This window comes from Agelaius tricolor, unplaced genomic scaffold (assembly GCF_023055355.1).
Source record: "Agelaius tricolor isolate 1412-34295 unplaced genomic scaffold, bAgeTri1.0.p SCAF_11, whole genome shotgun sequence".
NCBI classification, from domain to species: Eukaryota; Metazoa; Chordata; class Aves; order Passeriformes; family Icteridae; genus Agelaius; species Agelaius tricolor.
The window spans coordinates 29,858,633-29,882,619 of NW_027269271.1; the positions used below are offsets into that span (position 1 = coordinate 29,858,633).

Genomic DNA, 23,987 nt, shown 5'->3' on the forward strand with positions numbered 1-23,987 from the left:
GAAATTGAGGCCATTTGAAAGAAGTTTCTAAGCAGTGTGGCTTCAAAGAGAAACTTTATTGATTAAAAAAGATAACCAGTTTATGTTCACTCCAGCAGGTGTTTCCTGAAGGAGAAGGGATATCAGCTACTGTTAAACAGCTCCAGCAGGAGCAACAATGTCATACAAGGAGCCAACCTGGAAAACAAGAGCAAAAGCAGCTGATTCTTCTGTGGAATTCTGTTAATGCTGGAAAATAGCACTTTTTGGCAGGCCAGGTTGGGTTGCATTTGTGCTGTCCTATTTGGCAGCACGCAAACATTTATCTCATTTATAAAGGAAATAAATTCCCAGGGGTGTGGCAGCAGAAGAGCAGGAACCACTACCTTTAACCCGGAATTGTGATCCCACTATTGCAATATTGCCTGGCTGGGTGTTTCCCAGGACTGCCTGGCTGGGGAAGGAGCCCAGGCACTGTGAGCACAGCCATACCTGGTCGGAGCTGGGGACAGCCAGGCTGGGCAGCAGCCACACCCCCACCTGGCCACAGCTGTCCCCCAGGAGCAGGCACTCGGCGTTCCTGGCAAACAGCAGGGAGCTCAGGTTCCCTTCAGGGCTGGCAGCACAGGACAGCACCGGGTCGAAGCTGCAAGCCAAGAGTTAATGGCACCATGCATGCATCAGCTGAAGGGCTGCACATCTCACTTCCTGTGTTCTAGGTTATCTCAGAAATTGGGAAGTGAGGTAGGGCTTGGTTTGGGCTCTGCCAGCACAAAAATCCCGGCTGCTGTTAACTGAGACTGTTAACTGAGATATCCTACTTGCCTAAAATCTGTCCTAACCTGGAGAGTGGTGGTTAATATTTTTGTTAGATGAATAATTTGCAGGATGTGGCAGGGCTCTGGATCCACCAGGGCTTCATACTGTCAGTAACACAAAACCCAGAGCAGCTGGACAAGGTGACAGGTAACGGAGTCACCTCAACTTCAGACCATCCAATCTTTACCAAAGTAGCTCAGTTTTGTTATTTTTCCTCCTAACTCTGCCACAATTTCTGCAGAGAGAGGGCAGTTTTACACTTTATCAGCTCCAGGAGGCATCCAGCTCCTTCTCTTCTCACCCCAAATCTCTGGTAGCCACCATCTTATCTTACACAATGAGTATTTATGAACGCAATGGTTTGAGCAAGCAAGGCATGGAGCTGTAATGATCTGATAAAAACACCGATGAGGTAACAATGTGTGACGATTAAATTTCAGACTTTTCCTTGAGAAGAGTCATTACTCACATGCTGACACTCAGATCCCAGATCTCCACCCTCTTCTCATTCACTGCTGCAAAGATGAGGGCTGATTGTGGAGCCCACTTGATGTCATGAACAAAAGCTGTGACAGAAGTGAAGGTTAAAAGGGGGGTGTGGGAATCCCTGTGCCACAAGAGGATGCTCCAGTCTGCAGAGCAGCTGAGGAACATGTCTGTGCTGGTGGGATTCCAGGCAACTTTGTACACAGGGCCCTGTTTGGAGAGAAACAAAACAGATCCGGGTGTTGCTGCAGAGCTACAGAATCTGTTCTAGAGCTACCAGCCTTCCTCCCACAGGTAAGACTATTTAACTCTACAGGACAATCAGGTTTCTGATTGCTGTCTTAAAATAAAGCCAGAGCTAAAGCTTTAAAACAGTTTATAGTAAATAAACTGTTTTAATAAATAGTAAAGAAACAGCTTCAATAAATTGCTTGAAGAAACCCTGACAGTGTAGGAAGTAATGCCATTATACTGTGATGCTTTATGCTATGGGAATTCATTCCTAATATAAGAGAAGAAGTTTAGGTTTCTTTTGTTGCAGATGTTCACTAAATATAAGCAAAGATTGCATTTTTGAGTTAAGCAGTCCCTGCTGTCCTTGTTTACAATGTCACTCACCTCATGGCCTCTGTATGTGCCCAGAATCTGCTCCTTGCCTGAGCAAGAGCAGCAGTAGATGTGTCCCTCTTCTGTTCCAGCAAGAAAAATATCAGTATCCTGAAAGAAAGGGAAAAGTGGCTTGGGTTGGATGAATTTATCACTCCTGAAGAAATCATCCAGGGCTGGAGGAGTTCAGAGCCAAGGAAGAGCTCCTGTGAGTGGTGGGGAAAGTGGAACCACAGCGTTGCACATTTGCTGGGTGTGTTCTCCACCAATGCACAACGTGCTGGGGTTTGACTCCTGAAAATCTTGGATTTTCAGCAATCCATGTGGAAAATGCATGAATTCTTCAAGTGCTCTGTGGAGGAAGGACTCAAATGGATGAAGAGAAGCTCAGCTGAGTCCTGGATGTGGGAGGTATTGGACAAATTCTCCCAGCCTTGGCCATCACTCAGAGGGGAACTGCCCTGAGCCTGCCCAAGGAAATGTGAGTAATGTGGCTGGGAGTGATGCCTGAAGTTTGAGCTTATTTACCCTATAAATCCATTTCCCACAATTTACCCTATAAATCCATTTCTCACAGTTTACCCTATAAATCCATTTCCCACAATTCTGTACTGCATTAGTGTATAATTCTGAACTTCATATAAACGTTTGCAAGTTCTCCTCACAGCTCAGTCACACAGAACAATAATTTTCCAGCCCCAGAACCAAGGACACCACTGCAGCTTCAGCCCCAAAAAGTGCAAACAGCAGGGAATGGAGGAGAGCAACCTGGAAGGGTGGGACTGCAGAACCTGGAGCTGGAATTGGACAATTAACCACAATATGGAAATGGACCCAAAAAGTGTGGTTTGTTCCTTAGTTCCTTTAACACTGCCTAGCCTCTGTTCCAGGCAGCCTCTCTGGGCATCAGGAGGACAGGGCTTGTTTTGCCATTTCACCCATTTGGGGTAAACCTTAGTAGCTAGAAAGCAATTTATTTCAGAATGAATATGCTTTAAAGAGCAGTGCCAAGTCCCTGCCTAGCTCCCATTAAAGCAGCTCCAGCTGAGCCTCCCACCACTGCTGCAGAGTTTTCCTGGCTAATGCTTCAGCCAGGATGGGCTTCCTGAGCCTACCTTTGGATGGAAGTCAAAGCACATTCCAGCTGCCTGTTGTGATATGGGACCTTCACTTTTCCTTTCTCTCTCACCTGGTAATTTTTTCTTCTCGGTTTCTGTTCGCTTGATTTGCATCACATCTGCGCAGAGAGCAGGAGGTTTTGTCAAACAGGAGCAAGGAACCTGTGCTGCTCTGGGATGCCCAGCAGCTCTGAGATGTTTTGTGGGGTTACTGGTGTAAAGAATGCCAGCTGGAGTCAGAGAGAGCAGTTTCAGGGGCTCACCAGAGCAATCCAGCCTTTGCTGAATGAACCACCGGGTCATCCGCCCGTCTCCCGAGATGCACATCAGTCTCTCCTCTTTGTCACCTGCTGTTGCACCTCCTTCCTGTTCCACCCACTTCAGCTGCCACACAGGACCTTTGTGTTTATTTAGGGATGCACTGGGACAAAAAAAATGCACGTGGTAAATCACAGATGAGCAAAGACAAGACAACATGTTTGAAAAATAATTAGGCTTCCACTTTGTAATGAGTGTTAAGTCTTATAACAGAAATGTTTCGCTTTTCTTTTTAAAAAAAATGGTCTGAACATTGGTTGTTTTCTCCAGGAGAATGTTTCCTTATTAAACATGTTTGATAATTAGTTTCAGGGCACTGTTTATGTGCTTGTGCCATGAAATCAGTCTGCACCTTGTAGGAAAGACTTAGGGAGCTGCCCTTAGGGCAGGTGCTTCCCTTATCACCCACCCATCCCCTCTCTCATCATCTCCTTCATTCCTGCTCACCCCTCACTTTTGTTGATGTTTCTCCAGTTTTGGCAAGAGGGATCAGAGAGAAATCACCAAAAGCTGCCCCTGATCTGCCACATGGATTTATTACCCAGGGCTGGACTGTCCCAGGTAGGACACAGAATAAGAATCATAAATCCATGAATTTATAATCGATGGGGTAAAGAGCTGCAGTTCCTTAGAGGCTGAGGGACTGGCAGTCCCTGTGGCCCTGTCCAAGGCCTGCTGGCTCAGGAGGAGGAGGTGGAGGCCAGGCTGACCTGCTCCTCACTTTTGCTGATGTTCTCTCCAGTTTTGGCAAGAGGGATCAGAGAGAAATCACCAAAAGCTACCCCTTTTATTATTTATTACCCAGGGCTGGATTGTCCCAGAATATGAATTATTTTTTCATTAATTTATAATTGATGGGGTACATAGCTGCAGTTCCTTAGCGGCTGAGGCACTGGCAGTCCCTGTGGCCCTGTCCAAGGCCTGCTGGCTCAGGAGGAGGAGGAGGAGGAGGGTCCCTGACCTGCTGTCCAGCAGCGCGGTGTCCTGGCGGCTGCGCACGTCGTAGACGGCCACACGGCCACTGGCTGTCCCCACTGCCAGCAGGTGGGGCCTGGCCAGGGAGAAATCCACGGCGGTGACGCCGTCCTCACAGCGGAAAATGCGCTCTGGCCACTGCCAGGAGAGAGCACAGCAACCTCTGAGCTGGGCTAGCAGCCCCTGGCTTGTCTGAGCACTCAGTGTCTGCTGGAAACGCCAGTGTTGCAGTGTGATGGCATTTCCTGTCTCACCTATCCCAACCCCCCAGGTGTGCCAACCTCTCCTTTCCCCTTTGCCCTCCTGCCAAGAACTGCCCATCAATCTTAACATTCCAGCAGGGTCGTGGTGTGGTTGGCAGAAGTTCCAAAGATGCCCCTCAGGTCCGGGCTCATTGGCCTGTCCCAGTGTCTTTATCCCTTGAGCCTTCCCCTCCTCACACCTGGTTGGTCCCCACCTGTCCCTTTGTCCCTTCCCCTGTCCCCAGGGCTAAAAAGGAGACGGGACCATGGGGTCTGGATTCTGTTGGGAGCTGTTACCACATTCAGAGTCTGTCATCCTGGAATAAACTCTGGATTAAAACTCTACCATAGAATCCTCTCCTTTCTCTTCACCGTCCCCTGAACCTTTTCCACCAGAGGGAAACTGAGTTCCTGCTGTGCCTGGATTTGTTCCCAGTGCCCAGCTGCAGCACCCAGCCTGCCAAAGGTGTCTCTGAGGTGAAACACCACAGCTGCTGCCTTTGGCCCAGCAGCGAGGGCCAGACACGGCCAGGCACATCCCACCTGGAAATATTGGGATTAATATTCCATACACCAGTGATGGTGCCCACAGGGACCAGAAAAGATTCTTTATTCTGATTGGCCACGTATTTCTCGCTACAACTGATAAAATTAGGAAAAAGATAAAGATTGGGCAGAAATATGACACTGGAAACTAAGTTAGGTGAGGCTACTCCAAACCAAATATATAAAAATATCTATGGTGGCAGCAGGGAATCAGGAGAGTATTTGGTGTGGCAAGGCTACTCCAAACCAATTACATAAAAATATCTATGGTGACAGCAGGGAATCATGAAAGTACTTGGTGTGGTAATGATGCATCAAAGATTTGACTCTGCCTGATTTAAATTAGTCTAATACAGGTCTGGCCAAGAGAAGTTTGTAGTAGAAATCAAACTGGAATGTTGTAATTTATGGCAATCAGAATTTTTTTACTTTGGGACACTTTGTAAGTGAGATTTCCAAATTTTTTTTTTTAAATGGCTGTTCTTTTTCAGATGGATCTGCAGAGGTGTAAATGTTACGTCTATGAAATTTCCTCTCTTACTGACGCTGTTGTGAGAAAGTTAGAGTAAATAATTGTAGCTAAAAGGGAAATTCAGCAGAAATTGTCCAGAGCAAAGCAGATTGCAGGAAAAGCAAACAAAAGGGCTCGTTACCATGGGGTTCTTCAGTGACCAGCAGCAAGCCAGGCCTTTCTTCTTATCCCGAGAAACAAACTCCCTGTAACCAACTGCCAAGAGATCCTGCAAGCACAGAGCAACAGCAGTGCCTCAGTTCCACCTGGAGCTCAGCAGGACATTTCCAAAGGCCCTTTGTGCCTGGAATAACAAAGCTTCTCTCCCATGCAGGAGATACATTGCTCTATAATCATTTTTAATGTGCATTATTTAATGGAGTACATCTAATTTTCCCTCTCAGGGTTAGCTGTAAAAGGAGCTTCAGAGAGCACCTCAGACTCCTGGCTTTTAGCTTTCCCCAGTCCAGTGAATTCCCTTCATTCCTTTCCATAGGCAGAAGTAAAAACCAGCAGCTTTAGCCTTCAGCTCCAGTAATTTTTCTTTTCTTGCACTCAACAAGTAGTTTGTGAAACTTACATTTTAAAAGTAGCTGACTGTTTGCCCTGTATTCTAAGACTGAAGTCTCTAAATGTGTCTAACTTTTTAATATCTGGAGATTTGGTGCACTAAGAGTATGACATGGTCTTTATTTTCTCTCTTTTTTTTCCCTCACTGGTTTTCTGTTTCTCATCCTCAGCTGCTTTTTACCCCTCTTCCATTCATTATTTTTGTTTAATAAGTGAGTTCTGGTGGGCAAACAGAGCTTTACATGACCAGACTTAGGAAGCTTTGCCTTCTGTGCTGTTATTATACATCTTATCCTTAAATTTGGAGGAATTCTGCTGTTTTGGGAGGTTCCTGTTAGAGACAAAGATGTGTTGTCTAAACTACCACAAAAAACCTCCATCAATGATGACAAAGTTTAGCAGCAGGGGTTAAATTTCAATTTTAGAACAGACCAAGTCGATGAAGATTGGTGCTCAGGGAGCAATTAATGAAATTCTGGGCCAACTAAAGCTGTGATGTGTAGGGAAATCCTACAGATTAAAGCAGTGAGAGTGAGGACTGGATCCACCTTTGAGATGCAGCCCAGGATCAGGGGTTCCTGCCAGCCCCAGCTGCCTGTCCCAGTTTGTGGCCAGCTCAGGAAGGGTTTGTGCACTCACAGGGTTCACTTTGTTCCAAGCCATGCTGCTCACGCTGTGCCCCCTGGTTAAATCACACCTGTATGACCACAGCAGCTCCAGCCTGGGGCCTGCCCCTTCTGCTGGGCCTTCAGCTGGCTCTGCTGCCTCCTCCTGCTTCTCCTCCTCATCCTCTTCATCTTCTTCCACCTCGGCGTCTGAGGTAACAACAGGTTCTAAAATGTGCAGATGCAGAATCTGAGTGGAAGCATTTATAATATATAATTATAATTATAATTATATAATTATAATTATTTTTATATAATATAATATATATTATATAATATATAATATATATTATATATTATATAATTAGAATTATATATAATTATATCATTATAATTATTTATAATATATAAATATATGTATACCATTATACCTAATTATAGGTATAATGGTATACATATATTTATATTTGATATTTATTTTTATTATTTTATATATTATTTATTATATATATAATTTTTATATTTATATATACTAAACCCATGTAATGTAACCTATATTCTTATATATAACCCACATTATATAACCTATATTATTAAATACAACCTATATTATTATAGGTTATAATACTATAACTCCAATTATTTCCACCAGAAGAAAAATTTGCCCTTTCAGCAAATATTTTGCAGAAGGAAAGGAAAGGAAAGGAAAGGAAAGGAAAGGAAAGGAAAGGAAAGGAAAGGAAAGGAAAGGAAAGGAAAGGAAAGGAAAGGAAAGGAAAGGAAAGGAAAGGAAAGGAAAGGAAAGGAAAGGAAAGGAAAGGAAAGGAAAGGAAAGAAATTAAGACATCTTAACTTCTAAAACTGTGGCTAAAATTGGCTGGGGACAGAGCAGACAGCTGGATTGGGCTGGAGTGAGCCAGGTCTGCTGCAGGTGGATGAGGTACCCAGGCAAAAGTGAGGAATTTCTGTGGAAAATGAGGGATTTCTGGCTGAAAAGAGGGTACTGAGCAAGGAACAAACCTATGAGGACAGGAATCTGCCGATAGACTGCGAGCTTGGGCTGGAAAATGTTCTCCATGAGAATCCTCTCCATGACAACTAAATCCTGCTGCAGCTTTGCTGAGGTTAGGATCGCTCCTGAGTGGCATTCCTGCTCCTCGGGGCTCCTGGCAGGAGCAGCACTCTCTGCAAGGGTGATGGAAGAAGCTGAATTACAGAATCCTGGGATATTCCAAACTGGAATAGATCCACAGGGATCATGGAGCCCAACAGGCCCACACTGCCTGATAAGAGATAAATGGCATAGAAATGCTTTGAACATGATAAAACTTCACACAGAAGGATCAAGGGATAAGAATTTTCCTCCACCTGCAAAAAGGAGAGAATTTTAAAAAATACTTTCACTGTGATTTTTTTTCCTATAATTTTCTTATCATTTTATCATCTTATCACTTTTTCTCATTATAATTTCCTTATCTTTTTCAGCTACTTCTGGAATTTTTCACAAATGGTGTTTTGCCTCTACTTTTTAAAGTGAGTATCAGCAAACCTTGTCCCTGAGTATTTCTCTTTATTTAAGATGATTTCTGATGGCAGTGTGCAGAGAAGTGCAGCCCTGCCCACGATTCTTCAGCAAACTCTCTTGCAGGTTCCAGGCAGTGTTTTTCAGGAAGTTTTCCCCACAGATCCCAGGGATGTGCCTGGTTTAGAAGGATGAGGACAGGGCAGAAATGGGAAATGTTACCTGTGGCAGGAGGGACAGCCCCAGCCTGACCCTGCTCTTCAGCTGTGGCAGATGTGCTGCTTTTCCCTGCTGGGGTTTCAGGTTTTTCTGTCTCTGCAGGTTCTGTTTCTGAGACATCCAGTGGATTGTCCAAATCCCAGGGAGTCACCATCATCCCTGGGAATGAATTCCCTGTCACACAGGGCTCTTCTTTTGCATTATTATCTTCTTCTTTTACATTATTGCAGGGAGCTTCCTACACCCCAGCTGCTGGGCTGGGCTTTGGAACCACCTCTGCTTCCAAAGCTGTTGATATTTGAACTGATATTTTTCATTTAATATTTTAATTTCATCTTTTAATTGCCATCTTTTACAAATTTACAGAAAAGGTTGCCTGTGCTTAATAAGAATCATTAAAGCAGATAAAATGAAGCACCTCCTGTTGTGTGACTGGTGCAGCTCCATCAGGGTTTTTTGGCTCCCCTTGAGCAGGGCCAGCTCCCACCCAAAACTTGCCTGGATGTGCTCAGGGGCTGGAATGAGCCCTGCTGATGCCCCCAAAAAAGTGGCAAATAGCTTTTCAAAACAGATTATGATCTACTTTGGGGGTTTTACACACACTAACACAAAGGAAAAATGTTAGAGGCTAATTTCTTTAGCCTCTTACACACAACAATAACATTCTCTGGGAGTGTTAAGAACAATTTTATTGCAATGGATTCAGTGTTCCAGCACTAAATTCAAGATTTAGGAGGGGCAGAAAAGGCCACCACAACCCACAGTGTCCTGCCTGCACTTGAAGCTCTGGAAGTGGAAATTGAGGGAACATCTGCTCAGAGGTAGAGGTAAAAAATGCTTTTTATCAGTGCCAGGTTTACCTTTCTCTGCCACGGTGATGGTCTCACATTGCACCTCCTTGGTTTTGGCAGCTCCAGAGAAGGTTTGCACGATTTTTTCTTCAAAGTACTCACTGTCAATTTTAGCCTCACAAATCTCTGTGTAAATCTTATTCCTCTCCCTGGGAAATAAAGGAAACACTGGCTGGTGAGTCCCTGGGAAATCCTGCCTGGAATTCTCAGGGTCTGTAACAAGGAGCTGATCAGGAGAGGCTTTTCCATGTCTGCCATGTCCTGCTTTCTGGATTGCTGGATGGAATTTCAGCCTTTGTATTATTCAGCAGCTCGTTCTGATCTTTGTGATGCTGCTCTAAAACAGGAATGGCCTGTGGAGAGCAGAGCCCAGAAAAAGCAAAATTCCCTCTCCCAGCTGCCCCTGAGCTTTGGGGGATTCAGAGCTCTCATTCCTGGGAGTGAAAGGCAGGAGACAAAAAGGAAACTTCTCCTTTTCTGGTTCAGCATTGCCACCAAAGCTCTGGTAGCTCAGGGAGGACCAAGGGGAGCTGCCTGCTACCTTTAACTCTTCTTAATTAATGAATAATTAGAAGCTACCCATAAGAATCAATGCAGCAGTTTGGAATGTCTTACTGCTTTCATGAAAATCAAATTATCACCCTCCTCCAGCCCTGGGTTTTCCTAAGCTGCCATGGTTTTTCAGTGGAAGGGAGGAAGAATTTCACCCACAACAAGGAGCTGTAAGAAATGGAGGTTTTGCACTCAGAGAAATGGGTGCCAGCTGTGAAAAACATGTTTATTTTCTTCTGCAAATTGTAAAAGGTTCATAAAGGACAGATGAGGGCTGGGTGCATCTTGGCACTTCTTTTTGGAGATACCTTTTAAATATTTTTTCTCTTACATTAGCTTCTTGTATCTTCATAAATAATCATGTAGAGTAAACTTTTTCTTTAAACTAGTTGACATATTCTTAGAATTGTTTACATGGCTCCTCTTCAGTTCTACTTTTATATAGTATCTCTATTTTTGGTTGTGGTTTTAGGTATTTTTATTAAAATTTCTATCTATTTGTTTATTTATTTATTTGTTTGTTCATTTATTTATTTTAAATACTTTTATTTATTTATTTTGTTTCGTTTAGGCCCTGGCCCACACTGTCTTTAGACAATGAGTGCTGTTAGTTGGTATATTTGTAGTAGGTGTCTTCTTTATTATGTTTATTGGATATTATTTCATCTAAGCAGGTATTTTAACACAAGTATGCTTATATCAGCTATTTCACTACTATGTCTAAGCTTAATTAACATAAAATAAAAAGAAAATAAAAATGATAAAAATAAAATAAAATCTAAAATTACTGTATCTTTATAGCAATATATATAATATATATAGCAATATAAAAAACCACAATTTATAATAAAATATATATTCTATAAAATATATAAATATAATAAATAAATATAATAAATATAATATCTAAAATACATATTATTTATTATATATAGCAATACATAAAATATGATATATATATAGCAGTAAAATATAAATAAAAATTATATATTTAAGCAAAGTTATTTTAACTCTACATGGATAAAATTGATTTTAATATTAGCAATATATAAAAAATACATATATAATATATATAGCAACATGTATAAATAAATAAAACCGATATGTTTATAGCAAAGTTCTTTTAACACTACATGTATGAAATCTATTTTGATATTAGCAATATATATACAAATATAATATATATACATATTTTATATATATAAATAAAACCGATATGTTTATAGCAAAGTTCTTTTAACACTACATGTATGAAATTATTTTGATATTAGCAATATATATACAAATATAATATATACATGTTTTATATATATAAATAAAACCAATATGTTTATAGCAAAATTATTTTAACCCTACATGTATAAAATCTTTTTTAATATTAGCAATATATATAAAATATTATCTATATTATCTATATTATATATATAAATAAAACTATATATTTATAGCAAACTTATTTTAAGACTACATGTATAAAATATATTTTAGTATTTAGATATAAATATTGTATATATAATATATATAGCAATGTGTGTATATATATATATAAATAAAAATAAAACCGATATATTTATAGCAAACTTATTTTAACCCTACACATGTGAAATCTGGTTGAATGTTTGCAGTGACATTTGTGACTCACAGCACCCTGGGAGCCTCCTCTGCCTCGGTGGACACGAGGGCCGTGGGCAGGTCCAGCATCCAGAGCGTGTCTGTCTCCGACAGCAAAACCTCCACCCTCTGCTCCAGCTCTGCCTCTGTCAGGGCTGCCTCCCCCTCCTCCTGCTCTGCTGGGCAAGCACAACACAAACAGCACCTTGGCTGCTCCAAATCAATGGAAAATTAATGCTGGGAATCAGACAAATCCCAGAATATACAATTTTACATGTGAAATGTCCCATTATTGGGTGTGTTCTTTACCAGACAAGCTCAAATCTGGGTCTTCTTGAGGTTCTGTCTCATCCAAGCCAGGCTTGGTTGTTGATGTGCTGCTTCCATGTGTCCTTCAGGCATGAAGAAATTAGAAACATGCAGAAGAAACAAGCAGAAATTGAAAAGAGAAACAAGCAGAAATTGTCTCAAAAACTAAAATAGTGTTCATTTTCTGGCGGTACTTTAAGTAATTATAAATATTTTTAATTATTAGTATTTTAATTATTAGTATTTATATCTAAATATTATTAGTATCTATATTTAATTATTAGTATTTTAATTATAAGTATTTTAACTATAATTTTAAATTTGTTTTTTATATATATTTGCTCCTGGTCGGTATCCTACCCCCTGGGATTGTCCTTTGGAACATCCAGCCTGGGAAACATGGCAGAAAAAGCAATCTTCATCTCAGATATCAGTAATTTACTAATGTGAATTTACTATTTACTATTTACTAATTTACTAAATTACAATTTACTATTGTAATTATAAATTGTGAATAATTGCAATTATTCCTTGCATTTTGATCATGCTGTGGCTCAGGATTTTTCATTTAATACACCAATAATTATTTCCCTTCTTTGCATGACTGAATTGAGTTTTTCAGCCCCAAAGTCTTTGACTTTGTTTTTCCCCTCTGTGCTGGAGGTTTGTAAATTAAAATGTAGTGAAACATAATTTAGGAGTTTTAACTCCAAATTTTTTGTTCAAGAGCATTTTTGGAGATGGATGCACATAACAACACAGAGGTAACTTGCTTAAATATTATTAAAGTAAAGAATTCTTGTTATGGTAAACATATTTTGATAGTTGAACAGGTATTTTTAATATTTTAATTTGGTATTTTAATTTCTATATTTTATAATTTTGCATAAAAGCCTGTCTGCACTTACAGATAAAATACTTTAAAAGACATCCTTTACTTTTAAAAAAGTACTTATAATGCTTTATTTATTTTAAAATAAAACTTTTCTTGCCTGGCAGCATTTGGGTCTGGCTGGAAGAGGGGTTGGGGTGTCACATTCTTCCCTTCCTCATCAAAAACCTGGAGAAAAATAGAAATCATTTTCAGGATAATTTCCCTGTGTTATAGGGAGGGCACCTGGAAGGGGTTTGAATTTCTGCCTTCCTGCAGGACCAGCCCCAGATTTTTGGGATTCTTTGGGAAAAGCCACTCCTGTCACTGTGCTTGGAGGGGCAACCCAACCATTCCAGTTCTTCCCACCTTTCCCAACCCAATAATTCCAGGGTTTCTGAGATCCTTCCTGCACGTGGATTTGGGGCTTTTCCCACTTTTCCCAAGGGTGTCCAACCCATCCGTTCCAGGGTTTCTGAGATCCTTTCTGCACATGGATTTGGGGCTCTTCCCAGCTTTCCCAGAAGAACCCAACCCAACCATTCCAGGCCTTCCCTCAGGTGGGTTTGGGTTCTTCCCACCTTTCCCAACCCAACCATTCCAGGCCTTCCCTCAGGTAGGTTTGGGTTCTTCCCACCTTTCCCAACCCAACCGTTCCAGGGCTCCACGATTCTTCCCACAGGTGCATTTTGGGCTCTTCCCACTTTCCCCAACCCAACCATTCCAGAGCTTTTTTGGTTCTTCCCTCAGGTGCTTTTTGGCTTTTCCCACTTTTCCCAAGGGTGTCCAACCCATCCATTCCAGGGTTTCTGAGATCCTTCCCTCAGGTGGGTTTGGGTTCTTCCCACCTTTCCCAACCCAACCATTCCAGGGCTTTTTAGTTCTTCCTACAGATGGATTTTGGGCTTTTCCCGCTTTTCCCACCTTTCCCAATCCAATCATTCCAAGATTTCCATGATCCTTCCTGCAGGTAGATTTGAAGCTCTTCCCACCTTTCCCAAGGGTGTCCAACCCAACCATTCCAGTTCTTCCCACCTTTTCCAACCCAACCGTTCCAGGGCTCCACGATTCTTCCCACAGGTGCATTTTGGGCTCTTCCCACCTTTCCCAAGGGTGTCCAACCCAACCATTCCAGTTCTTCCCACTTTTCCCAACCCAACCATTCCAGAGCTTTTTGGTTCTTCCCACAGGTGCTTTTTGGCTTTTCCCACTTTTCCCAAGGGTGTCCAACCCATCCATTCCAGGGTTTCTGAGATCCTTCCTGCAGGTGGATTTGGGGCTCTTCCCACCTTTCCCAGAAGCACCCGACCCAACCATTCCAGGTCTTCCCTCAGGTGGGTTTGGGTTCTTCCCACCTTTCCCAACCCAACCATTCCAGGGCTTTTTAGTTCTTCCTACAGATGGATTTTGGGCTTTTCCCGCTTTTCCCACCTTTCCCAACCCAACCATTCCAGGATTTCCATGATCCTTCCTGCAGGCAGATTTTGGGCTTTTCCCACCTTTCCCAAGGGTGTCCAACCCAACCATTCCAGTTCTTCCCACCCTTTTCCAACCCAACCATTCCGGGGTCTCTGAGATCCTTCCCATAGATGCATTTTGGGCTTTTCCCACTTTCCCCAAGGATGTCCAAGCCAACCGTTCCAGGCCATGCCCCAGGTGGATTTTGGGTTGTCCCCAGCCCTCCCTGGTCCCTCTCACCTGCAGGGGTCCCTGGCTCTGGGGGGCTTTTCCCAGGGAAGCCGAGGAAGCCGTGGAAGTTCTGCGGGAGCTCGGGGCTCTGCCGGCTCCCGGCCATGCCCTGCAATCACCACACGGGAATATTTGTAAATATCAAATTGTTACCTGTTATTATAAAGGATTTAAACAATTTATAATAAAGGATTTTTACAATTTCTTAACTATTATAATAGATTATATATTACCTAATATTTTAAAGGATGCAAACCATTTATAAGAAAGGATTTTTATAATTTATTACAATAATTACAAAAATTTATTATAATAATACAACTTATTTTTAATAATTTTTTACAATTACCAGTTATTTTAAAGGATTTTAACTATTTTTAACCATTTATAATAAAGGATGCTTATAATTGATTATATATTACCAATTATTTTAAGGGATTTCAACCCATTACAATAAAGGATTCTACTATTTCTTTTATCAATTATTACACATTGCCAGTTATAAAGGATTTCAACAATTTAAAGGATTCTTATAATTTAATATATATTATAATTGATGATATATTACCAAATATATATATATTTAATATGATATATTTTAAAGAATGTAAACTATTTATAAGAAAGGATTTTTACCATTTCTTATATAACTTATTTATTATCAATTATTTTAAAGGATTTTAACATTTTATAATAAAGGACTCTTATATTGATTATATATTATCAATTATGTTAAGGGATTGCATCCTCTTATCAGAAAAGATTTTTACTATTTCTTACAGAGTATAACTTATTATATATTACCAATTATTTTAAAGAATTTTAACCATTTATTGCCATTTATAAGAAAGGATTCTTCCAATTCGTAATGTATTATAATTTATTATAAAATACCAATTATTTTAAAGGATTTTAACCATTTAGAATAAAGGATTCTTATAATTGATTATATATTGCCAATTATTTTAAGGGATGTAAGCCACTTCATAATCAATATAATAATTTAATAAATAAAATATTTGTAACAATTTATTTCTCATAAACTATTATATATTATGACATATTATAGAATGTAATTTGTTATGGATTATGATTTATTATGTATTACCAATTATTTCAAGGGATGTAAATAATTTAAAATACAAGATTGTGGGATTGCAGCCACTTACTGATTATAATTTATTATATATTAATAATGATTTCAAAGGATTTTAAGCATTTATAAGAAAGGAGTGCCATTTATTATAATTTATTGTGTATGATAATTAATTACATATTACCAATTATTGTAAAGGATTTCGACCATTTATAAATAGGGCTTTTGACTATTTATTTGTTATAACTTCTTATGCCTTATAATTTGTTATAGAATGTAATTTTTTATAGAATATAATTTATTATAGCATACAATTTATTATATACTACTATTCATGATCCATTACCCATTAATTCAAATATGTAAACCATTTATAATAAAGGCTTTTTACCATTGATTTATTATGACTTATTATAGAAAATAATTTATTACATATTACAATTCATTAAATGCTACCCTTTGTTTTAAGGGATGTAAACCATTTATAATTAAGAATCTTGGACACATGTAATTTATTAAATATAATTTAATATTGCAGAATATAATAAATTATATAACTTACGTATTACTAAGTATTTTAAGGGATGTAATCCCTTTATACCAAAGGAACTTTTCCCATTCATTAATTATAATAAATGATCTGTTATAACTGGTTCTGTACTATAATTTATCATCTCTTCCTCGGCATTCTTAGGGCTTTAAAGCTTTTTAATTCCCGTAACATTGCAGCTTTAGGCCGGACCCGCTCCCACTCACCGCGGAGGCCGCGGCCCCTGCATGGCGTCGCGCCGTTACCGTGACAACGCCGCCCAAGACGCGGCGCGCCGATTGGCCGCCAGCAAGGGCGCCGCCGATTGGTGGCGGCGCGGCGCGCGGGCCGCGCTGTGCTCGCGGCCGCAGCCCCGGGCCGTCCCCGGCCCCGGTTCGGGTCCCGCCCCCGCCCCGTGTCACCGAACCGGCGCTGCCCGCGCCCGCCGCGACACCGCCCCACCAGCCGCTCGGCCTTCCCGCGGGGCTGCGGCGTCTCGCTCGCGGGGGATTCACCCCTGAGTCAGCAAAGTCGCGCCCGCCGGGTCTTTCGGCACCGCCCGCGGGGACCGTGTGAGGGTCGGGGATGCGGCTCCTGGGCGGAGGCGCCTGGCGCGCGTGAGCCGCGCGCCTCTGCAGGGGCACGGCCGAGGCCGCGGTGTCCTCGCTGTGAGACGGCCGCGATGCCCGACGGGCGCGCCGGGCGCTGCCCAGCGCCGGCCCGGGGACAGCGCTGAGCCGGGCAGGTGAGGCACCGGGGCTGCACGGAGGACACGGTGAACGACCGCCGGGCCCGGATCTTTGTTCTGTTTATTCGGGGTGGTGTTTCGGGTGTTGTGTGTAACCTCGAGCTGTTATTGTGTCATCCAAGAGCCTCACGCCCAGCAAGAGCCCCCGTTCCCCGAGGACCCCCCGTTCGCCTCACGGCCGATGAGACACCCCCCGCGCCTCTGCGGCTCCCCGCGTGAGTACGGCGGCCGCGACCAGGCTGGGGAGGGGGAGCAGAGCGATGATGCGGAGGCGGTGGCGACGGCGGGCGGGGCCGGGGGCACTCGGGGGCCGTGAGGGGCCGCGGAGAGCGGGAACCTCAGCACGGAGCACCGGCCGGGGCGGGGCCCGGGCATTGAATGAGCTCAGAGGGGGCGTGGCCTCCGCGTGATTGCCAGGTGAGAGGGCGCGGCCTGCTCGTAGAATGACACGTGAGGGGGCGTGGCGTGTGCCGAATGACATATATGGGCATGAGGGGCCGCGGCGGCCGCGCCTCGGCGGGGTAGGGGCGTGGCCTCGCGTTTTGAGTGACAGGCGGGGCTTGTGGCATCGTGACACACGAGGGGGCGTGGCGTGTGCGGTGAGTGCCGGGCGGTGGGGAGCGGTGTGCGCTTTGATTGACGTGTAAGGAGGTAGCCTTAGACTTTGAGTGACAGATGGGGCCTTGCCTGTGCGTTGCGTGACAGGCGAGGGCGTGGCCAATCCCCCAAGTGACAGGAAGGGGGCGTATCCTTCGCCCTGACTGACAGGTTGAACCAGCGCTAAATTACATGCGAGTGGGCGCGTTCCCCCTTTGACTGACAGGCGCGGATAGGCGTGGCCTCCCCTGACTGACAGCCGCCGCACGCGCCCTGCCCGCTTCCCGCGGTGCGCGGTGACGTCGTGCGTAACGCGGCCACGCCCCTCCCGCCCCGCCGCCGCTCCCGGTCCCGTCCCCGCTGCTCCCGCCGCTTCCCCCGGGACCCGGCGGCGCTTCCCGGCGATGTGACCCCTTCCCGGGAATACCAGCGACCATGGCTGAGGTGAGAGCGGCGAGGGCCTGCCCGGGAACTTGTTGCGCGGCGCCGCAAGTTTGTTGCGGGGAGCGGAGGCCCGTGGGCACCGGCGGTCCCGCCCGCTCCCCTCAGGGAGCCGCCCGCTCCCGTTCGGGGCCGTCCCGGGGGCTGAAGGCGCCTGAGGGGAGCGGGCGGGACCGAGCGCGGCGCCTCCCGGTTTTTATAGGACCGCATATGCTAAACCGTCGCTTTATTTCCTTTAAATATCTTTTTTGTAATCGTTAAAACAAAGGGGAATTGCTTAAAAGGTAGCCCGGGAAATCCTTCTGGTGGAATTCCCAGGATTTGCGGGGAGTGGGGGGGTTATTTGGGGATAATGGGAGTTGTGTTGCGGGATGTAATATGATAATGATAGGGAAATAATGGGGAAATGGGAAAAAAGCCTCTTTATCGCAGGGTTGGGTTGCTGGGGGCTGGATTGGCCCGTCCCAGTTGGATCAGCTCTTTCCCTTTTGGGAGGGGAGTGGGGACTGATGAATGGATGTTCCATGAAGTTTTCCTCGAATTATGCCCAGATCCCAATCTCGGGGCTGTTTTGCTGCTCCAGCAGTGTTGACAAATGTATTAGAAATGGAAATTTGAAAAGTATGCTTTGGAAAAGTAAAATTTGTGGGACAGGTGTTGCTCCCAGGGCGAGCTGGAAGTGTCCAGATTTTAGATTTTACAGATGGAGCTTCTCCCCTTGAAATTCCTGCATGTATGGGGTTTTCCCCTTAAATTGCTTTCTCTTTTCCTTCCAAACCAAACCTTTAATGGAGCAGTCTTCCTGTTGTTGGGACAACATGTCCTGAGCTAATCTTAGAAGTTCTAAGAACCTGCCTGGGTGGTTTTGTATCTCCAGAGGGAATCACAGGTCTGATCCCAAAAACTGTGGGTTTTAAACCCGCTTCTACAAAGCTGGAGAGACAGCTTTGCTGTGGGCATCAGAGTATTGGGGTTGTTCGGCTGGAGTTTTTGCCCGTTTTTCCCTGAATTAACCCCAATATCCCGTGGCAGTCCCTCTGTGTGCTGTGGGGCTGAGCTGGGGTCACTCCCTACTCGCTGTCCCAGCAGTGCCAGCCCCGGGGCAGGGAGATCCTGCCGGCGTGTGGGGCTGGCCGCCTTTGACTTTGCCCTTTTGGATGCGGTTCCTGTGGCTGAGGGCTCAATACTGCACTCAGGGCTTTCATCTTGGCTTTTTTGGAAGTGAATTCCTTGTGCTGTTTGGGGTGAAGGGGCAGGGGCAGCGTTTGATCCGCCCGTGGATGAGTTCAGGAGCTGCAGAACCTCGAGTTCATCCCCAGGCAACTGTTGCATCTCTGTGGGGAAACAGTAATGATTTCAAAAAATTGATACTCAGAGTGATTTAAGGTCTTGGATACAGTTTCCAGCTCAGTTTGTGTCCCTGCCCCGGGCAGAGCTGGAACTGGATGGTCTTTAGGGTTCCTCCCAGCCCAAAGATGCCAGGATTTCATGAATTTAGGAAATCCTCAGGGAGCAGAGTGGGAATTCTCCTTAGCATGGCATTTCCTCATAGCTCTGGTGGCAGCCACCGGTCTGGAGGGACTACAGATCACCAAAGTGTGGATGGGAAGGTGGCAGGCTGGTGATTCCTGCCCTCAGCAGCCATCCTAGATCCTTGTGCTGCTGTTTGGGGGTGCACAGGAGCTCATCCTGCCCTCAGGAGCCATCCTAGATCCTTGTGCTGCTGTTTGAGGGTGCACAGGAGCTCATCCTGGCCTCAGGAACCATCCTAGATCCTTGTGCTGCTGTTTGGGGGTGCACAGGAGCTCATCCTGCCCTCAGGAGCCATCCTAGATCCTTGTGCTGCTGTTTGAGGGTGCACAGGAGCCCATCCTGCCCTTAGGAACCATCCTAGATCCTTGTGCTGCTGTTTGGGGGTGCACAGGAGCCCATCCTGCCCTCAGGAACCATCCTAGATCCTTGTGCTGCTGTTTGGGGGTGCACAGGAGCCCATCCTGCCCTCAGGAACCATCCTAGAGCCTTGTGCTGCTGTTTGGGGGTGCACAGGAGCTCATCCTGCCCTCAGCAGCCATCCTAGATCCTTGTGCTGCTGTTTGGGGGTGCACAGGAGCTCATCCTGCCCTCAGGAACCATCCTAGATCCTGTGTTGCAGAGGATCAGTGACAGACACAGCCCTCCAAGCCCAGTGTGGCTCTGGAACTTGTTGGGTTGAAGAGGAAGGCTCTTCAGAAGGCAGGGCTGGAGGCCAGAAAGTGAAACTAAATTCACCAAAAGTGCTGCTTCACTTTTGCAGAAGCAATTTGAATACAGGACAGACAAAGGGAAAAAAAAAAGATTTTGAATATATATATTAAAATTGGGATTAATAACCTGTGTTAGGGATCTTTTTATTTTTATGTGATTCCTCATACTCCAGCATGTCAGAAGTTTGTTCCAGGCATAAACTGGAAAGAAAATATCTCTAACTTAAGATCAGCTGAAGCTTTGTGACTGTTACAGTATCCTGCATTAAGCTGCTTACAGGGTGGTTTTGGTGGAGGGAATGCTGATACCCAGAGATTTTCTCCAAAATAAGTATTTTAAAGCCTCCTGAGAAGAAAAGGTTGGAGCTGAAAAGCTTGATTAGCAGCTGAAAGAGAATGGGTTTTGTTAATTCAGCCTTTATAGTGCTGGAGTGAAATGTAAGTGAGAGAATGAGATCTTCTGATCCCAGACTGGAGGGGCTGGGGTCAGACTTTTATGTTGAACAGAGGCAGCTCAGTACCTGCTGTAATTTCCAGAAGTGCCAATTCCTGCTGTTCCTTCTGTTCCATGAAGGGATGCACCAGCCAGGCTGCTACAGGATATCACTTGCCAAGATACTGAGCATGCAAAAATAAAGGGAACCAGATGAGGATTTGGGGGTTTTTTTGTTGTTCTTCAGTGAATTAGGAGTGGGTGAGAGGGTGGCCATGTGTGCCAGAGGTGAGATGGGAGCACTGGGGACTAAATATCCCTGATTTTTGCTTGGCATAGCTTGGAATTACCTGCAGGCTGCTTTAGTTCTGGGTTCAGGGGGTCTGACAGGTCCTGAAAGGGGAGATCCTGCTCCTCCTGCTGCTTTTGTGTCATGGCCCTGAGCTTCCATGGGCTGATCCCTCTTGCTGAGAACCTCAGGGCTTCCTGCAGGGCAAGCAGGGAGAGATCCCACAGGAGCTGGAACTCAGGAGCAGCCCTGGCCCCAGCAGGTCCCCAGGAGGCTCAGGGGACAACTCCTGACAGGAGGGGACAGCCAGGGGGGTCAGGCTGTGCTCCAGGGAACAGGGACAGGAGCAGAGGGAACGGCCCCAGGCCGGGCCAGGGCAGCTCAGGGTGGATTTGGGGCAATGGAAGGGGCTGGGCAGCCCTGGCACAGCTGCCCAGGGCAGGGTGGAGTCAAAACCCCTGTGCATGTGGCACTTGGGGACGTGGGCAGTGGTGGCCTGGGCAGGGCTGGGAGGGCTTGCAATGGACGGTCCTGGAGATGGAATGGACGGCCCTGGGGATGGAATGGACGGTCCTGGAGATGCAATGGACGGTCCTGGAGATGGAATGGACGGTCCTGGGGATGGAATGGACGGTCCTGGACATGGAATGGACGGTCCTGGGGATGGAATGGACGGTCCTGGAGATGGAATGGACGGTCCTGGGGATGGAATGGACGGTCCTGGGGATGGAATGGACGGTCCTGGGGATGGAATGGACGGTCCTGGAGATGGAATGGACGGTCCTGGGGATGGAATGGACGGTCCTGGGGATGGAATGGACGGTCCTGGGAATGGAATGGACGGTCCTGGGGATGGAATGGACGGTCCTGGTGATGGAATGGACGGTCCTGGGGATGGAATGGACGGTCCTGGAGATGGAATGGACGGTCCTGGAGATGGAATGGACGGTCCTGGAGATGGAATGGACGGTCCTGGAGATGGAATGGACGGTCCTGGAGATGGAATGGACGGCCCTGGAGATGGAATGGACGGCCTTGGAGATGGAATGGACGGTCCTGGAGATGGAATGGACGGCCCTGGAGATGGAATGGACGGTCCTGGGGATGGAATGGACGGTCCTGGGGATGGAATGGACGGTCCTGGAGATGGAATGGACGGTCCTGGAGATGGAATGGACGGTCCTGGGGATGGAATGGACGGTCCTGGAGATGGAATGGACGGTCCTGGGGATGGAATGGATGGCCCTGGGGATGGAATGGATGGCCCTGGGGATGGAATGGACGGCCCTGGGGATGGAATGGACGGTCCTGGGGATGGAATGGACGGTCCTGGGGATGGAATGGACGGTCCTGGAGATGGAATGGACGGTCCTGGACATGGAATGGACGGTCCTGGACATGGAATGGACGGTCCTGGAGATGGAATGGACGGTCCTGGAGATGTTTTCCAGCCCGAAGGGTTCCGTGATTCCCTTCCCGTGACTGAGGCTGGAACAAAATTCCTGCTCCTCCCAAACCCCCAGCAGGCAGCTGAGCAGCTCCTTGTGGTTCTCACCCAGAACCTCTGAGGTTCCTCAATTTTCTGACTTGCTGAAATAAGAACTAAAGTTTTGCTTCCTCAGAGTGAATTTCTGAGGGGTTAAAAAGCTGGATTGGCATTTTATGGTGTTGGGAAGGTATGGGAAGGAGCAGGAGCTCTCCTCTGGTGTCAGTGGACAGTTAAATGTCTCAACCTAATTTCTTTGAGTGCACTTTATTGTTTTTAAATTTCTGAAAGTTTAGTTGTTTTCAACCAAAAAATCAGTTTATGAGCATGGTGTGCTTTAAGAAGTCATCTATAAATCCCTATTGTCTGGAAAAATTTCCCTTTTCCTCAATGTTCTGCTTCTTTCAGCTGAAGAATTTTAAACGTTGAGAATGTCACTGGATTGTGTTTTCATATTTTGAGCATTACTTTCTGATTTCTGTTTTGGAACAGCTTCAGGACAGAGTGCTGAAGGAATACGTGACCTGATAACTGTTCTTAGTAACCTTTTCACTTTCTTGGTGTTTTTATTGAACTAAGGTGTAGTAGGAAACAGCAGGAAAGTTCACACAATCACTGATGTGTTTGCTAATTGAGCTGTTTGAACAGTCAGGGGTTTTGAGCAGCTCCTGGATACAGAACAAGGTCAAAATAGATTAAATCCGGGTTTCCTACAGGTCTAAATCACCATTAAAATCAGGGATTGACAGCAGTCAACCATGTTTTTCCTTGTTTGATCTTAGCTGTAAATAGTTTAGGGTTTTTGTGTAATTTTGGGCAGGGTTTGTGGAATACTGCACTGAGGTACCAGTGAACCTAAAGGAGAGCTGGGAATTCTGGATTTTCCCCTCCTTGGTGAGGGAATAAACCCCAGAGTGGTTGGTTATAGGCACTGCTTGGATTCCCTCCAGGGAATTGCAGGGATACAGTGGCACTGTGCCTTTCTAATCTTAAAAAGAGTGCACCCCTCAAGTTCTTTTGTCATAGTAGAAGAGTTTTGGGGATATTTTTTACATGTGATAAAACACTGATGTTTGTGGGCTTGCAGTCAGGACTTCAAGTCCTTCCTGACGCAGCAGAGGGATTTAGGCAGAGACTGGAATTGTTGTAAAGTTGTTTCTTTTTGAGCCTTTTCCTGGCCAGAAGCCCCAGGCTGCATTAATATTTCCCTCCTAATCCATTCACGTCACAAATTGTCCATAGGAATGTTTCCTTGTGCTGCCTGGCATATGACTGGGGCTGGTTGCTTCTGGAATTCTAGAGCAGGATCCAATCACTCCATAAAATCTCCGTTTTCTTGGCACAATATTTTAGATCATTACGAGAAGTTAAGGAAGATGCTGGAGTGCAAAGAAATAGGAAATGTGGAATTGTGTCCTTCAGGTAGGGCAGGTGGAGTTCTCATTGTGGTCTGGTGCTCCAGAATTCTCCTGGAATGGGGAGTTCTCCTGGGGAGGTTTCAGGGAGCTTTGTCTCCTGTCCCTCCAGCAGCTTCCTCAGCCTGGAGCAGCAGCACTTCCCTGAGGCCAATCCCTTGGGAATCCCTGCCTGGATTCTGGGTTCTGGAGTGGCACCTTGGACAGAAGCCATTGTCAGCAGCTCCTGTCCCTCGCTGTCCCTCTGCACCCCAGGAACTGCAGAGCCCTGGGCTCCCCTGGGAGGGGCTTCAGGCTGGGATGGACCCGAG

The 23,987-nt window shown here is 45.1% G+C and overlaps 2 protein-coding genes and 1 long non-coding RNA gene across 9 annotated transcripts in view; 2 read left to right on the forward strand and 1 right to left on the reverse strand.

Annotated features, from left to right (window-relative positions):
• Positions 1 to 35: 35 nt before the first annotated feature.
• On the reverse strand, positions 36 to 16,314 carry DNAI4 (dynein axonemal intermediate chain 4). Of its 5 annotated transcripts, XM_071436945.1 has the most exons (18): positions 16,252 to 16,314; positions 14,409 to 14,508; positions 12,832 to 12,899; positions 12,200 to 12,229; positions 11,840 to 11,922; positions 11,562 to 11,709; positions 9,377 to 9,516; positions 8,520 to 8,675; positions 7,796 to 7,960; positions 6,810 to 7,003; positions 5,743 to 5,829; positions 4,288 to 4,439; positions 3,272 to 3,429; positions 3,006 to 3,127; positions 1,903 to 2,001; positions 1,268 to 1,494; positions 472 to 625; positions 36 to 177 (listed from the first exon to the last, which is right to left on the reverse strand). In XM_071436945.1, exons 1-18 carry the CDS (start codon positions 16,272 to 16,274, stop codon positions 133 to 135), a joined length of 2,151 nt encoding a protein of 716 aa, XP_071293046.1. In that variant the 5' UTR covers positions 16,275 to 16,314; the 3' UTR covers positions 36 to 132. The 5 variants fall into 5 exon arrangements, with proteins under 5 accessions (XP_071293046.1, XP_071293043.1, XP_071293041.1 ...); XM_071436942.1 differs by having other exon boundaries at positions 36 to 625; positions 11,562 to 11,706; XM_071436940.1 differs by having other exon boundaries at positions 36 to 625.
• LOC139594595 (uncharacterized) lies at positions 1,995 to 11,680 on the forward strand. The gene is made up of 3 exons (XR_011680674.1): positions 1,995 to 2,371; positions 8,261 to 8,308; positions 11,545 to 11,680. It is a non-coding gene; the product is annotated as an uncharacterized lncRNA (long non-coding RNA).
• Positions 16,315 to 16,396: 82 nt separating the features above from the next.
• MIER1 (MIER1 transcriptional regulator) overlaps positions 16,397 to 23,987 on the forward strand; it is a 41,755-nt gene continuing 34,164 nt past the window's right edge. The window contains exons 1-2 of one of the 3 annotated variants that reach the window (XM_071436947.1): positions 16,397 to 16,769; positions 16,895 to 16,987. Coding sequence is in view for 1 of the 3 variants with exons in the window: in XM_071436946.1 (XP_071293047.1) it covers positions 17,805 to 17,813 (9 nt within the window). In the remaining 2 variants the exon portion in view is untranslated. Of the gene's footprint in view, positions 16,770 to 16,894; positions 16,988 to 17,255; positions 17,372 to 17,422; positions 17,814 to 23,987 lie in introns of those variants that run through there. The other 2 variants (XM_071436948.1, XM_071436946.1) reach the window with 2 other exon arrangements.